We start from the raw sequence: 16601 nt of genomic DNA on the forward strand, positions 1-16601 counted from the left end.
TGACCTTGGGTACATCCCGCTGTCCAATACATGTAAGAAAGAAGAAAAAGAGAGGGTGCCACCAATTAGATATACAGTTATAGATTTTTAAAGAAATATATAAAATAAAAACACGTACTATATGCATTCACTGAAGCAGAAGAAATGGTAAGCATATCAAGCAGCCTCTGTGGTGTCCATCCCTCCCGTCTGGATTTCTGTCGGCATCTGATGTAATGGAGAAGGTTCAGCTGCTGTGGAGCTTGACAGGTAAGTGTGTGAGGCACAAGCACTGAAGCTGGAGTGTACTCCTGTGACTGTGGCAGAGTGTAGCAGGGACTGTTACGGCGGTCCGAAACTCAGGAGGATGACGTCACACACTGCAGGACTCAGAGGGGGCGTGGCAATGAGAGGGGCCACCCCTTTTTCAATTCATGAAAAAGAGAAAGGCCCGCCCTAAAAAGAGTTTACAAAGAATACCCTATCATGTGCAAGGAGAAACAGGATTTCTGCTTGTACACTATTGGCCAGTTGAAGTCAGCACAACGTCACCTCATTCACTAAAATAAGTGAAAATTCACTTTGCTAAGTGAAATTTTAATTAACTTTGTGAATGAGGTAAAAGTGTGACTTCAATCATCAAAACATTGTACAATATATTTCTTTTCTTTTCCTTGCACGTGATTGTGTATTTCTTACAAAGTGAATTTTCACACTGAAAGGGAACATACTCAAATTCATTGTTAAGTCAAACCCACCATACCAGGATACGGTGCAGAACACACTCATTTAAATCAATATCAATTCTAACACACAGAAGACAGATAAAGTGTATGGCACCTTTCAGATGGGGCAGAATTCATCCAATCAGATCCGTCTTCTCAGCGGGGAGACTTCTCCACTGAGTAGGCAGATGGCAGGTCACAGACACAGCCTGCTGCTCTCTATCGGGCAGTAGATGGAAATCTCTGTCGGGCAGTAGTATGGAAATCTCTATTGGGCAGTAGTATGGAAATCTCTATTGGGCAGTAGTATGGAAACCGCTATCAGGCAGTAATATGGAAATCTCTATTGGGTAGTAGTATGAAAACCTCTATCGGGCAGTAGTATGGCAGTTCATTTTGCATAGTGTGGCCCTGATCACCATCTTCGGTGGTCCCCCGGCGGCTCTCGTGGCTCCACCACACATCAGTAAAAGCCCTGGGAGATCACTCTCCCGGGGGGTGGAGGGTTACCTTGCGGGCGCGCTCCCGAGTCCAGCATTTGCGTTTATAGACACGAATGCCTAACTCGGCCCCCCAAATCCTGGCACCTGCATCATTGGATTTGATTGACAGCAGTGGGAGCCAAAGGCTTTGCTGCTATCAATCTATCCAATCAAGAGCCGAGAACCCCGGGCAGAGAGGAAGAGCACGTCTCTGCCGAGGGATCGAAGGGCTCAGGTGAGTAAAATGCGGGGCTGGGGTCCGGTCAGTGTCAGAAGTTTTTTCACCTTAATGCAAAGAATGCATTAAGGTGAAAAAACAAGAGGGTTTACAATCCCTTTAACCAAGAGTAGGGACCCATTGACACTATTGCTAAATGTAGTACCATTGCAGCAATGCATTCACACTATTGTATTGCAGCAATGCACGTTGTGCACGTTGGTGTGCTGTGGCATCATACTGAATGGCAGCACAACACCCCTGCAACGAAACACACCACCAATGTATGGTAATGCCCTACCATGCTTTAGTGTGTTGCATTGTAAAACATGGTGCAAGCCAGTGGCAGCCCATCCATATGGGGTGCCGCCCCCCTAATCCATTTTCCGGACCCTAATCCTCAAGCAGGGAGCTAAACGCATGGGTTCCAATGTTTTTTTTTTTTTTTTTAAGAAGCACGTGATTAGAGCCAGAGGCTCTAATTGGCTTAAAAAAAAGGTGGGCTCGGGCGCTGAGCACTGCTTCATGAGCCCACCCAATAGTGTGACAATAGTGAATTAATATTTGCTATTATCTTCCTGATTCTCCTCTTGGCCAATCAGGAAGTGGGTCCTGAGACCCGAATGGCCGAGAGGAGAAGCGATTGTATTGGCCGCCAAGGAGGATAAGAAGACGCAGGGGAATATTTTTACCCACAGGTAATCCTATAATAAGGCTTACCTGTAGGTAAAATTAATATCTCCTAAACCTATACGGTTTAGGAGATATTCCCTTTGCATGCTGACGTCAGAGGCGCATGCGCTCTAAATGCCGGACCTTGCCAGGAAGAAAACTCCTACGCACATGCGCAGAGGTGACGTCATTGCGGCTCCAGCCACTCACAGCACAAGAGCCACAAACCCGGAAGACACGCCGAGGGCAAGACGTCAGCTCCCTCAACGTGGACCAGGCTCCAATACGGGGGCTTCGTTCTGAGGTCAGTATTTTTTAACAAGCTAGTATGCGCTGCATACTAGCTCATTATGCCTTTGCCTTGTAGTATTTTTTTTTTCTTTTTTTTAATGTGCGGGTGTACAACCACTTTAAATGGATTGCTCACTCCACGGCTTCCTGTACTCCTCTCCTCCTCCGAGTGATGACAAAAAAAAAAAAAATAGAAATTCATAGTGCTTCACCTGAAAGCTCTTTTATTTTCCCGCGTAATCCACTCAACATTTTCACAGTGCAAATGTTGCACCAAACATGCAAAATCCACAATCTGTAATATATATGCCAGTTTTCAGTTCTGCAATGGATACCACACTTGCGGATTCTGCCACGCGTGATGATGTCATCCAACAAGCCCCACTTAGGAGTGAGGATTATTGGATGAGGTCATCAGGCATGGCGGAACTCGGAAGTGCAATATGCATCGCAGCAAGCTGGAAATAAAAAATATGGCATAAGTATCATGCTGCGTACACACGACCGGACTTTCCGGCAGAAAAGGTCCAACGGACTTTTGGCGGAGTTCCGACGGACTTCCGAACAAACGGACTTGCCCACACACAGTCAGTTCGTTTTGAAAGTGATGACGTAAGACGGGACTAAAAAAGGAAGTTCAATATCCAGTAGCCAATAGCTTCCCTGATGTCGTATTGGTCCGTCAGACCAGCAGACAGACGAACGGTTTTCCAGACAGAAATTGAGTCAGTCGGACAAATTTGAAACATGTTCTAATTTTAGGTCCATCAGATTTTTTAAATGAAAAAGAGAAAATTGAGTACTGTCCGTGATACTTTTTTTATTTGCACTAACATACAATTTTTCAGGACAAGCTTTCGGGTATGTCCCCTTCTTCAAGGTCCAAGCAGTACTGATTACTGATGGACCTTGAAGAAGGGGACATACCCGAAAGCTTGTCCTGAAAAATTGTATGTTAGTGCAAATAAAAAAAGTATCACGGACAGTACTCAATTTTCTCTGTCACAATTGCACTAATACGGCTACAATCACATTAAGTTAAATGAAAAACAATCGGATTAGCCCACACATGATCGGATTGTCCGACGGACTGATTCCATCGGACCTAGTCTGCCCGGACCTAGTTTGCACGTTGGTGCAGCATTTGCACCGTGAGAATGTAAGCAGATTATTTTAAATTGTGGATGAAGAGATCTTTAACCTCCCTGGCGGTATGATTCAGTCTGGAATAAGGTGCTGAAAGCGGTACAATTATTTTGCATGGAAATCTGGCGTTTTATTTTGTAGTCCTGTAATTCTTAGGAATAACGCTCTTAAATCTGTTCAAACCAGAGTCTAGCAGACATCCCGGGTATGATAAAGTTTATAATATAATAAAGAATAATAAAAAATATTCAATAATGTAATCAAATCCTAAAACACTGAAAAAGGGACAGTTTTTGGTTGCTATGGACAATCTCCAAATTTCAGGCAGAAAAAAAATGTATTTATAATATAAAAGTGCATGCAGGGCACTGCACAGACCACTAGGGACAAAGGGGGTGTGTATTTTTTAATACAGCACTGTAATCTGTAAGATTACAGTGCTGTGTGTGTTTTGTGTACTTTTACTTTTTTGAATTTGCCGCCGTTCTCCGCTCCCGTGCGCCGTAACGTCACAAGGAACGGAGCTCGGCGGCATTCGGCACTGTGAATCGAGAGCAGGACGGCTCGATCACACAGCGCGGCGGACATCGCTGGATCCAGGGGACAAGGTGAGTAACTCTCCCTGTGTCCTCCCCTGCATCGAGCGAAGCCATCCCGAGTCTGGCTCGGGGTTACCGCTCCTGTAATTAAAATCCCAACCCGAGCCAGACTCGGGATTACCGCTAGGGGGGTTAAAGCCCAACTCTGGAGAAAAAAATAATAATTTCCATTGAAGTGAGGCTGAGGCTGAGCCCGCACTGCAAGGGTTAACTGTTTGTTTTATCCAGGAGATTAGAAAGCCAATACTCACCCGATCCTCCATTCTACCGGCGCACATCCCTCCTCCATGATTCAGCAGCGGACTGTTCCTGATGTCCTTAACCACTTCATCCCCTGAAGATTTTACCCCCTTCCTGACCAGAGCACTTTTTGCGACTCGGGACTGCGACTTTAACTGACAATTGCGTGGTTGTGCAACGTGGCTCCCAAACAAAATTGACGTCCTTTTTTTACCACAAATAGAGCTTTCTTTTGGTGGTATACCCCTGTGTTTTTTATTTTTTGCGCTATTAATAAAAAATAGCGATAATTTTGAAAAAAACTCATTATTTTATACTTTTTGCTATAATAAATATCCCCAAAAAATATATAAAAAAACATTTTTTTCCTCAGTTTAGGCTGATACGTATTCTTCTACATATTTTTGGTAACAAAAAAATCGCAATAAGCGTTTATTGATTGGTTTGCGCAAAAGTTATAGCATCTACAAAATAGGGGATAGTTTTATGCCATTTTTATTGATAATTTTTTTTTTAATAGTAATGGCGGCGATCAGTGATTTTTATTGTGACTGCGACATTATGGCGAACACATCGGACAATTTTTACACATTTTTGGGACCATTGGCATTAATACAGCGATCGATGCTAAAAAATTGCATTGGTTACTGTAAAAATTTGACAGTGAAGGGATTAACTACTAGGTGGCACTGCAGGGGTTAAGTGTGTCCTAGGGAGTGATTCTAACTGTGGGGGGAGGGGCTGTGTGTGACAAGACACGTCACTGATCACCACTCCCAATTACAGGGAGAGCTGATCAGTGACAGTGTCACTAGGCAGAACGGGGAGATGCTTGTTTACATTAGCATCTCCCAGATCTTCCTCACCGTGAGATGATCATGTGTATCCCCACAGACATCGAGTCCGTGGGACCCGCGGTCACAGTTTCGGAGCTCCCGGCGGGCGTGCCCACAAGCCACCTCTCAAAGGGCAACATACAGATATGTTAATCTGCCTGTATGTGCTCTTCTGCCGCAGTATATCTGTGTGAGGCGGTTAGAAAATGGTTAAATACAGAGCAGGGTTATGGGCTTCATGACATCAGAAACAGCCCACCACACAAGACCACTAGACTGCAGGGGGTGCAGAAGCCGCAGGGTCTTGTGTGGGGAGGATTGGGGGATCAGTATATCTGTATTCCCCAATCCCCCAGAGAAAAAAAGCAATTAATCCCTGTAGTGTGGGCACAGCCCCACGACAAGGGAAAAAAGTTTTCGGCTTTAAGGTGAAGCACTGCGAGTTTCTGTTTTTTTATGCCAAAAACATTCCACCCCGTGACACTTTAATCTGCTCACCTCGGGGTAATGATCTCAGTAGTAATGGGGGGCCAAAACAGCGCATTCTCCAGAAGGGGTTAAAGTAATGGTCTTCACAGACTGACAGACTGCTTACCGCAATGTGTCCTCAACTCTGGTGCATAAAGCGTGATGACATCATCAGTGGTAGATATCAGTGGTAGATATTACATCCACCAACTGGACTTCTTCTTCAGGTCCCCTGCTGAAGAAGTTCCATTGGCAGAAGAACTGTGGGGGAGTAGTGAGATAACCTTCTAGTCTTATCTGATTCTGGGTATATTGGGTTTTGATTGTGCGGATTGAGTTTTGTTATTTATTTGGTACTCATAATAGCATTCACATAGCTCAACCATATAATCTTTATTCTCTATTCAATAGGAGACCATCAGGACAAAAGACGGGAGATACCCCTGGAGAAGCGCTTCAAACACCGAAAACATCTGGGAAAAGGAAGCTTTGGAAGTGTAAGTTTTATATTTTGTCTTTATTGATATATTTTGATAAATATCTATATATTGGTGTCTAACATGAAGAGCTGTGTGGACAGTGTAATAGCCCAGAAGCAACTAATCTGCAGTTATCCTAAACATTGTACTCACTGCTGGTGAAAGATAAAATCTGATTGGTTGCTGCTGTGTGTTATAACCTTCCTCTGTTTTGCTCTGTGAAACACAGATGAAGGAGGGGGCTCTCTGGGGACCCTCATTTAAGGAGGGGCTCTCTGGGAACCCTGATGTAAGGAGGGTCTCTCTGGGAACCCTTATGTAAGGAGGGTCGCTCTGGGAACCCTGATGTAAGGAGGGGCTCTCTGGGGACCCTCATTGAAGAAGGGGCTCTCTGGGGACACTAATGTAAGGGAGGGCTCTCTGGGGACACTGATGTAAGGGGGGGCTCTCTGGGGACACTGATGTAAGGGGGAGGGCTCTCTGGGGACACTAATATAAGGGGGGGCTCTCTGGGGACACTAATGTAAGGGGGGCTCTCTGAGGACACTAATGTAAGGGGGGGCTCTCTTGTGACCCTAATGTAAGGAAGGGGCCCTCTGGGGACACTGAAGTAAGGGGAGGGGGCTCTCTGGGGACCCTGATGTAAGGGGTGCTCTCTGGGAACCCTGATGTAAGGAGGCACTCTCTGGGGACCCTGATCTATGGAGGGGCTCTCTGGGGACCCTGATGTTATGAGGGGGACTCTGGGGACCCTCTTGTAAGTGGGGGATCCGCACCCAGATATGTAACAATTATATATATATATATATATATTATGCATTGGATATATCACTGTTATGCCCCGTACACACGAGCAGACTTTTCGACATCAAAGGTCCGACGGAACAATTCCGGCAGACCATTCGATCGTGTGTGGGCTGCAGCGGACTTTAGATTTGTAAAAATCCGACAGACTTTAGAAATGGAACATGTTTCAAATTTTTCCACCGGAACTCCGCCGGACCTAGTTCCTACCGAGAAGTCCGCTCGTGTGTGTGCTAGTCCGACGGACAAAAACCGACGCTAGGGCAGCTATTGGCTACTGGCTATGAACTTCCTTATTCTAGTCCGGTCGTACGTCATCACGTTCAAATCCATCAGACTTTGGTGTGATTGTGTGTGGCCAAGTCCGTTCATTCGTAAAGTCCGTCAGAACTCTGTCAGAACTCCATCAGAACTCCGTCGAAAGTCTGTCGGACCTAGTCCCTCGAAAAGTCCGGTCGTTTGTACACGGCATTATACTTACAAGGAAATACTCATACTTCTATTCTAACATAGTAGCATCATTCGTGTATTTACCTCCATGTATTATCTTCTACTTAACCATGACATAGGGAACTATATTTCACATTGTATAATACCTCTGTTCTTCTCTGTCCAATGTAGGTGGATCTGGTGAAGGATAGAGTAACGAAGAGGAACGTGGCCCTTAAAATCATCAGGATTTCCGAACTTCAAAAGAGAAAGATCTACAAGGAGAAGAAGGTCCTTGAAGCAGTGGTCGGCTGTCCCTTCCTCATCCAAAGCTACCAGAGTTGGGAGTCGGAGGTATGTCTACAAATCTTCTTCCTGATGAGTCAGAGATTTTAAAATTGGTCATTGCATTGTTTGATAGATGTGAAATAGGAAACCAACCAGACGTTACCTGTATCCTCACTGTCACTATCGGTGGGACTGACCATCTCTTACTTTCAGTAAAAATGTCAAAAACAGATTAAATTGGTTGGCAGTACCTAGTGCTGTAGAGAACCAACACTTCACCCACTCTGATTAACAATTAACAACTAGCTGCTGAGCCACAAGAGTTCTGCTTGCACAGCGGTCAGCGGGGATGAAGGCGCCAACCGCACAACTGACCGATGCCTGCCAATTAATGCTTTTGCAGCCAGAGGCGTGTTTGCATTATTTGCACACGTTTAAAAAATCATTTAAGTACTAAAGATTACGTAAAATCACCAAAATAAGATATATATTCTTAAAGCACAGAATAAAATAGTGGTAGTCAAACACAAAAGTTCAGTAAAAATGCACAAAAGGTAAATTTTAGGGCACATAAAGGCAACCCAGCATGTCAAGCCTTAAAATCTCATGCAGCCTTGACACGACGATAGAATTCAGAACCTTATATTTTACATAGGGGCGCTTTAAAGGCCCCTACAGATCATCAATTTAGCGTTAACTCGGAACAATAGGCCTAGAATCATTGCTCTCACTCCGGTGTGCACAGCAGTAAGTCACGTCTGTAGAGAAGTCAACGATTTTGTGCATAGGTGCCCGAACGCAGGCATTTATGTTTATACGTGCATGCATGTGGAGGTGGGGCTCAAATTTGGGGGGGGGGGGGGGTTAAGTGTTTGGGTGTAACTTACATTATTTTTACTAAACTTTTCATATCACATAGGGGACTTTTTGGTGACAGGTTCTCTAAAAGACCCAGAGGCGGCTCTCTAATTAGGCAAATTAGGCGGTCGCCTAAGGCCTCCCACTCCCAGGGGCCTCGCGGCCGACCTAATTTGCCTACTGTGTGTGGGAGTGAATGTCCCCTGGTCAGCGTCCTCAGAGACTTTAATGCGGGGCAAAAGCCTGCCATATGCGCAACCAGGTTTTCCCCGGCCACTTGAGAACTGCCCGAGAGCTCATGAGTCATGATCCCGAGTGGCTGCATGTAGTCCCCTCCTCTGGCTCCTCCCCTTCTTCCGCGCTCTGAGGATATCCTTCTCCTACCATGTGCACTTGCAGAGAGAGCTCTGATAATGCCCGCAGCGGCTGAGCAGCTCCCTGATCAAATCCATAATGGAGCTGGCGCCTGCCGATCATCCAGATCTCAAGGTACTGCACGACACTACCGGACACAAACAGCATCCCATGACCGGCGCCCAGAATATCACCGCTGCCGGCCACCTGCGACCTCACTCAGACACAGAGCAGTACACTGATGATATGTTTGCCGTTCAGCATATGATGCCACCTACTGACCCCTGTCATCATTATCCTGTTCCTGGGCCTGGCATACTATCATCATACTTCTTATCATCCCCCCTGCACTCCTCTGCCAGCTTCCTACATCCATACCCCTTGTCATCTTCAGCCCTCTGCACCCCTCTGCCAGGTTCCTTCCACCCACCCCACCCCCTGTCATCTTCATTCCCTCTGCCAGCTTCCTACCACCCCCTGTCATCTTCATTCCTTCTGCCAGCTTCCTACATCCCCACCCCCTGTCATCTTCACCCCCGTGTACCCCTTTGCCAGCTTCCTACCACCCCACCCCTGTCATCTTCATTCCCCCTGCACCCCTCTGCCAGCTTCCTGCCACCTCCCCCCTGTCATCTTCATCACCCCTGCACCCCCCTGGCAGTTTCCTACCACCCCACTCCCTGTCATCTTCATCCCCTCTGCCAGCTTCCTACATCCCCCACCCCTGTCATCTTCATCCCCCCGCACTCCTCTGCCAGCTTCCTACCACCCCACCCCGTTATCTTCATCCCCCTGCACCCCTCTGCAAGGTTCCTACCACCCCACCCCCCTGTCATCTTCATCCCCTCTGCCAGCTTCCTACATCCCCACCCCGTCATCTTCATCCACCCTGCACTCCTATGCAAGCTTCCGACCAGCCCACCCCTGTCATCTTCATCCCCCTTGCACCCCTCTGCCAGGTTCCTACCAACCCCTGTCGTCTTCATCGCCTCAGCATCCTTCTGCCAGCTTCTGTCATCTTCGTCCCCTCTGCACCCCACTGCCAGCTTCCTACTCCACCCCCTGTCATCTTCACCCCCTGTACCCCTCTGCCAGCTTCCTACCACTCCAACCTCTCTCATCTTCATCCCCCTGTACCCCATCTTTGAAATCCTATAACTCACCCCCTGTCATCTTCATCCCCCTGCACCCCTGCTAGCTTCTGCTAGCTTCCTTCCACTCAACCCCCTGTCATCTTCATCCCCTCTGTCAGCTTCCTACATCCCCATGCCCTGTCATCTTCATCCCCTCTGCCAGCTTCTTACCACCCTACCACCTGTCATCTTCATCCCCTCTGCCAGCTTCCTACCATTCCAGCCTCTGTCATCTTCATCCCCCCTGCACTCCTCTACCAGTTTCCTACCACCCCATCTCCTGTCCTCTTCCTCCCCCTTGCACCCTTCTGCCAGGTCCCTACCAACCCCTGTCATCTTCATCGCCTCAGCATCCTTCTGCCAGCTTCTGTCATCTTCATCCCCTCTGCACCCCACTGCCAGCTTCCTACTCCAACCCCTGTCATCTTCACCCCCTGTACCCCTCTGCCAGCTTCCTACCACTCCAACCTCTCTCATCTTCATCCCCCTGTACCCCATCTTTGAAATCCTATCACTCACCCCCTGTCATCTTCATCCCCCTGCACCCCTCTGCCAGGTTCCTACCACCCAACCCCCTGTCATCTACATCCCCTCTGTCAGCTTCCTACATCCCCATGCCCTGTCATCTTCATCCCCTCTGCCAGCTTCCTACCATCTCAGCCTCTGTCATCTTCATCCCCCCTGCAATCCTCTACCAGTTTCCTACCACCCCATCCCCTGTCCTCTTCCTCCCCCTTGCACCCTTCTGTCAGGTTCCTACCACCCCCTGTCATCTTCATCCCCCCTGCACCCCTCTGCCAGCTTCCTACCACTCCACCCTTGTCATCTTCACCCCCTGTACCCCCCTGCCAGCTTTCTACCACTCCACCACCTCTCATCTTCATCCCCCTGTACCCGATCTCTGACATCCTATCACCCCACCCCCTATCATTTTTAACCTCCCCCAGTACCCCTCTGCTAGCTTCTTTCCACCCCACCCCCTGTCATCGTCACCCCCCTGTACCCCTCTTCCAGCTTCCTACCACCTCACCTACTATAATCATCATCATCATCATCCCCACACCCTACTTCTGACATCCAACCACCCTGCCCCCTGTCATCAACATCCCCATCACCCCCGTGTACCCCACCTCTAGCATCCAACAATCTATCCCCATCATCATCCTCATCTTCATCCCCCCTGTTCCCCACTATCATTATCCTCCCCCTCTGCTGAAATCCTACCACCCCACCCCCTGTCATCATTACCCTGTACCCCACCTCTAACATCTTACAACCCTGCCTCCTGCCATTATCATCCACATCCCTCTTGTACCCCACCTCTGGCATCCTATCACCCTACCCCCTATCATTATATGGGAGATATCTCAGCCTCTCACCCCAATGCTGCCACCATCAACCTAAACTGTATCCTGTATCCTGCCATCCAACCAACAGTACCCCAACAATTGCGTCACACACCACAATACTGCTCTGCCACCCAGTGAGCAGTAATGATGTGCTGTAACCCCTTTCAAACAATCAGTGATTATTAATAATGTGCAATAACCTCTAGCAACCAGAGTGATAATGATAAGCAGTAACCTATAGAAACCAATCAGTGAGCAGTAATGATGTGCAGTAACCTACAGCAACCAATGGGTAAGCTGTAATTATGTGCAGTAACCTCTAGCAACCAATCAGTGAGCTTGAAGCAATTAGTGAGTGTGAACCAGATCTTTATGTTTACATTATTAACGTGTTTTTTTTAAGATAATTCTCATCAGCTGCAGGCAATAGCAAGCTCTACCGCCATCCTAGCCTTCACCCAAAGCCAGAACCAGAATCCAACCAACAGTACCCCAACAATTGCGTCACACACCACAATACTGCTCTGCCACCCAGTGAGCAGTAATGATGTGCTGTAACCCCTTTCAAACAATCAGTGATTATTAATAATGTGCAATAACCTCTAGCAACCAGAGTGATAATGATAAGCAGTAACCTATAGCAACCAATCAGTGAGCAGCAATGATGTGCAGTAACCTACAGCAACCAATGGGTAAGCGGTAATTATGTGCAGTAACCTCTAGCAACCAATCAGTGAGCTTGAAGCAATTAGTGAGTGTGAACCAGATCTTTATGTTTACATTATTAACATGTTTTGTTTTTTTAGATAATTCTCATCAGCTGCAGGCAATAGCAAGCTCTACCGCCATCCTAGCCTTCACCCAAAGCCAGAACCACATTGCAAGGCAGGAGTTGTAGTTCTCCACACCACACACTGGACTTGGCCCTCCAGTGCCTGCGCTCTGCAGAGACTACAACTCCCAGGATGCACTGCAGGGCACCCAAAGCGAATGCGTCAGCTTCTCCTGCTTGTAGTAGAGGACAGAGTAGTGTATAGAGGGATTATCTGTCTGAATTCTGTCTGTGGCTCTAGTGTTTGGTGGGTGCTGCAGCAATGTGGCGTTATGTTGTATCATGTCTGCAGTCTCTGACCATCCCTTGTATCATGTCTGCGGCCTCTGACCATCTCTTGTGTCATGTCTGCGGCCTCTGACCATCTCTTGTGTCATGTCTGCGGCCTCTGACCATCTCTTGTGTCATGTCTGCGGCCTCTGACCATCTCTTGTGTCATGTCTGCGGCCTCTGACCATCTCTTGTGTCATGTCTGCGGCCTCTGACCATCTCTTGTGTCATGTCTGCGGTCTCTGACCATCTCTTGTGTCATGTCTGCGGCCTCTGACCATCTCTTGTGTCATGTCTGCGGCCTCTGACCATCTCTTGTGTCATGTCTGCGGCCTCTGACCATCTCTTGTGTCATGTCTGCGGCCTCTGACCATCTCTTGTGTCATGTCTGCGGCCTCTGACCATCTCTCGTATCATGTCTGCGGCCTCTGATTATCTCATGTCTGTGGCCTCTGATTATCTCTTGTATCATGTCTGCCGTCTCTGACCATCTCTTTTATCATGTCTGCGGCCTTTTCTGCAGCAATTTCTATCACTCAAATATTTTTTTCAGTTATGGGAGTGAGTGGGGCCTCATGTCTAAGGTTTGCCTAAGGCCTCACAAAGCCTAGAGCCGCCTCTGAAAAGACCCCTGATGTTTCATTGCCCTCAATATAGCTAATGGAGTGCTTCTTCCCCGGCCATATGTGCCGGATTACACCAGGATTCGGAAGTGACGTTTTACACTTCGCTTCTGTGTCATTAGCAGGAAGGGGAGATCAGTGAACGAATGTAGTGATAGAGGACAGAAAATTTGTAAATTGACGAATAAATGTACAGCTATTATGTCCCTTATCTAGTATCTTACAGAAGCTATTTCTAAACACAAATTAAGACAGATTATCACCATCTACAGTACCCAGAACTATGTCCATTTATATCTTCTCAGAATAATTCACTAAAAAGGTTTTAGTTTTTGATCTAGGACTTGGACTATTTTAGAATGCAATCTTAATGCTATGTAAATATCAGATGACTAAATTCTCCACTTTTTCCTATTTTAGAACTGCTTTTGGATCGCCATGGAGCACGCCAGCGGAGGAGATCTTCATCATCTCCTGAAGAAACAGGGATGCTTTGACATTGACACCATCAGGTAGGTACTGTCATAAGCAATGGAAGCACCACTGACTCACATCGTGCTACATCATACCATAGTAACAAATACTTCACCTGTATGACACCACAATACAAAAGAAGAACATACACTCCTATAATAGACAATGGGGGATCTTAGGGCAACACAGGCAATTGAAAACACAACAACTGACCGAGCCAGCCCTGCAGTCACAGCGAGGAATAATTCTCAGATGTCCCATGATCCATTCGCTAACATATAAAATCCTAAGAGACGCTTTGATAATGGTTTTGATTGGGAACTAGGAGCACTTCGGGGTATTTCTGAACATACACATGAAATACATTCTCCTTACTTCTCTATTAGAATACATATATATATATATTGGAAGATTACTCATTATTTTTTCTTAATCCTTCAATAGATTCTACGCTGCCGAATGCATCATTGGCCTCCAACAGCTCCACGAGAAAGGCTTTATCCATCGGTAAGTTCACTTCTTTATTCTATTGCTGCCCACAAATAGTTCTTACTTTACATTTTATCTGTTTAATCAATAAGCTTTACCAACAACTGTAGTGTGAGGACCACCTAAACAATGACTTACCTTTATATCCTATGCGGTAGTAGGTCTTCCAGCTACAAAATGGTTTGTAAATTTTGTGATTCTAAAGCATTGCCTGCAACAAAACTGAAGTCTTCATATTCAATGTACAGTAATACATACTCATGCGTCTCCTATGTCAAAATTAAAATGGTTCTAAGGGCAGACGGTTTTTCATCTTAATGCATTCTCTGTGTGCAGCTCCCCCTAGCCTCTCTTATAATTACCCGAGACCCATCTCGATCCAGCGCTGTTCCCAAGGGCAGGGGTTCACTTCGCTCTCTCTACTCACTGCCCATGGGGGCAGCAGTGGAAGTCACTGCCTACTTCTGATGACAATCACAACCTGTGAGGAGACAGTGGGGATGGGGCAAGCTGCGCTGTGTACATCAATAGACACAAACAGCCAGCTCTGAAGCGAGCCTGCATGAGCGTCCCCATAGCAAGCAGCTTGCTATGAGGGCACTCAAAAGGGGGAGGAGCCAGGGTTACCAGCAGAGGACCAGAGAAGAGGAGGATAGGGGCTATTCAGTGCAAAACCAGTATAACATGTTTCAGTGGCATTGCTACAGAGGGGTGACACCGGTGACACCGGGGCTGCCGTCCACTGCTACACACTGTACTGTATTGCTTGCACTTGCAGAGCTGCAGCTGAGCAGCACGAGCAGGGCACCAAGCCGTGCAGAGGAGGCTGCCTATAACACTCCCCCGTCAGGTTAAGCTGTCCCTCGGGGATCTCCAATGCCTCCCAAAGCAGCCTGAGTCGGAGGGCGGAGCTGGGGGTGTGGGTGCCTTTTCCACTCCTCCTTCACTCTGGCTGATCCTATCACTACATAGAGTCCTAACCTGCCCTATACCACTCCAACCTGCCCTATACCACCCCAGCCTGCCCTATACCACCCCAGCCTGCCCTATACCACCCCAGCCTACCCTATGTTAGGCAGCCCATTCAAATGAATGGGCTACCTTAAAGTGGAGTTCCACCCAAAAATGGAACTTCCGCTTTAAGTGCAGGTGACCCCCTGACATGCCCCATTTGGCATGTCATTTTTTTGGGGGGGGGCGGATACTCTCTTTTTAGAGGCATCTAGCTCCCGCTTCCTCCCGGGGCTTCCGTGGCACCAGAAGGAAGTTCACCTCTCCCCCCTCCCTCCCTGCAATCTTCTGGGACATGTCACAGGTCCCAGAAGATTGTCCAACCATTCACAGCACAGTAAGAATGCCGGTGCCCTGGAGATGAGGGGAAGGGGAGCGGGGCTTCGTACGCCCGCACCGTTGGGCCGTGGGACAGGTGAGTGTCCGATTATTAAAAGTCAGCAGCTACAATTTTTGTAGCTGCTGACTTTTAATAAAAATTTTTCAGCGGAATCCACTTTAATACAACGCACATTAACCTATACCATAAATTGTGTTACTGTGCACATACTGCACCAGTGTGATCTCAGCTTAAAGTAAAGAGGTGTATTGGACATGAAATTTATTTTAAAGGAACATACACATATTAATGCATTACCAAATAATGTTCAAGGCAATGTTCCTCCAACACCAATGCATTGCAGCACACTGCAACACAAGGATACCCACTACCATACATTGTGACACCCTGGGTCAAGAAAAATGGTGCATGTCTGATATAAGGACTGTTGTGGTGCCTATTCAAACATATACAGATTACTGATAATGTATTTCTCTCTATAGGGATATAAAGCCAAAGAACGTGTTCATCGGTGGAGACGGACACATCAGGATCGGGGATTTTGGTGAAGCGACAGAGCTGGGAGAAGGTCTTGCAGGAACCCCCGGATATATTGCCCCGGAGGTAAGTCATGTTAGTCCTGTTAGTCCTGTTAGCTATATCGGCACTTTTATATTGGTAGTAATGGGAGTGTATCATCTGTTACCAGAGAGCTTCTCTAATCATGTGGACTAACACTCTGCTAACAGAGAGATGACTAGAAAGGAAACTGAAATGTTTTCTTAGGTTTCCTACTGCCCACCAGCAAAGCCTGACTACATTATTCCCATCTAATGCTTCTTCAATTAAATATTTCACAAAAAAAAGCTGGAAAAATGTTTTCTGTGGCCGGGTTCATCATGGTGTGGTGCGTTTTGGCCCCAGCGCGGGTGTATGCATGGTTTCTGTGTATTTTTACAGCATTTTTAGCCATTGTCCTATTGACTTCTATTTGGTCGCACGTCTTTATCACGTTTTCTGAAAGTGCACCAAAAATGAGGGATGCAGGATTTTTTGTACACTTTTCGAAAAGGTGGCAAAAATGACCAAGTAGAAGTAAATCAGACCCTGGCTAAAAACGTGGCAGAAATGTAATAAAACCACTCATAATACACCCATTCTTTGGTCAAAACGCAGCACACCAGTGTGAATCGGGCCTAAAGCCCCATACACACTATCTGAGTTTCTGCTGATT

The 16601-nt window shown here is 46.9% G+C and overlaps 1 protein-coding gene across 1 annotated transcript; it reads left to right on the top strand.

Moving 5' to 3' along the window:
* Positions 1 to 215: 215 nt before the first annotated feature.
* LOC143961978 (putative serine/threonine-protein kinase PRKY) lies at positions 216 to 16124 on the top strand. Its single transcript, XM_077471323.1, has 7 exons — positions 216 to 249; positions 6067 to 6152; positions 7560 to 7721; positions 13495 to 13586; positions 13993 to 14055; positions 15871 to 15991; positions 16077 to 16124. The coding sequence occupies exons 1-7, from the start codon at positions 216 to 218 to the stop codon at positions 16122 to 16124; spliced, it is 606 nt and encodes a 201-aa protein (XP_077327449.1).
* Positions 16125 to 16601: the final 477 nt, after the last annotated feature.

This window comes from Lithobates pipiens, unplaced genomic scaffold, assembly GCF_037356315.1.
Source record: "Lithobates pipiens isolate NorthernLeopardFrog02 unplaced genomic scaffold, aLitPip1_a1.2 Scaffold_8, whole genome shotgun sequence".
Classification (NCBI taxonomy): Eukaryota; Metazoa; Chordata; class Amphibia; order Anura; family Ranidae; genus Lithobates; species Lithobates pipiens.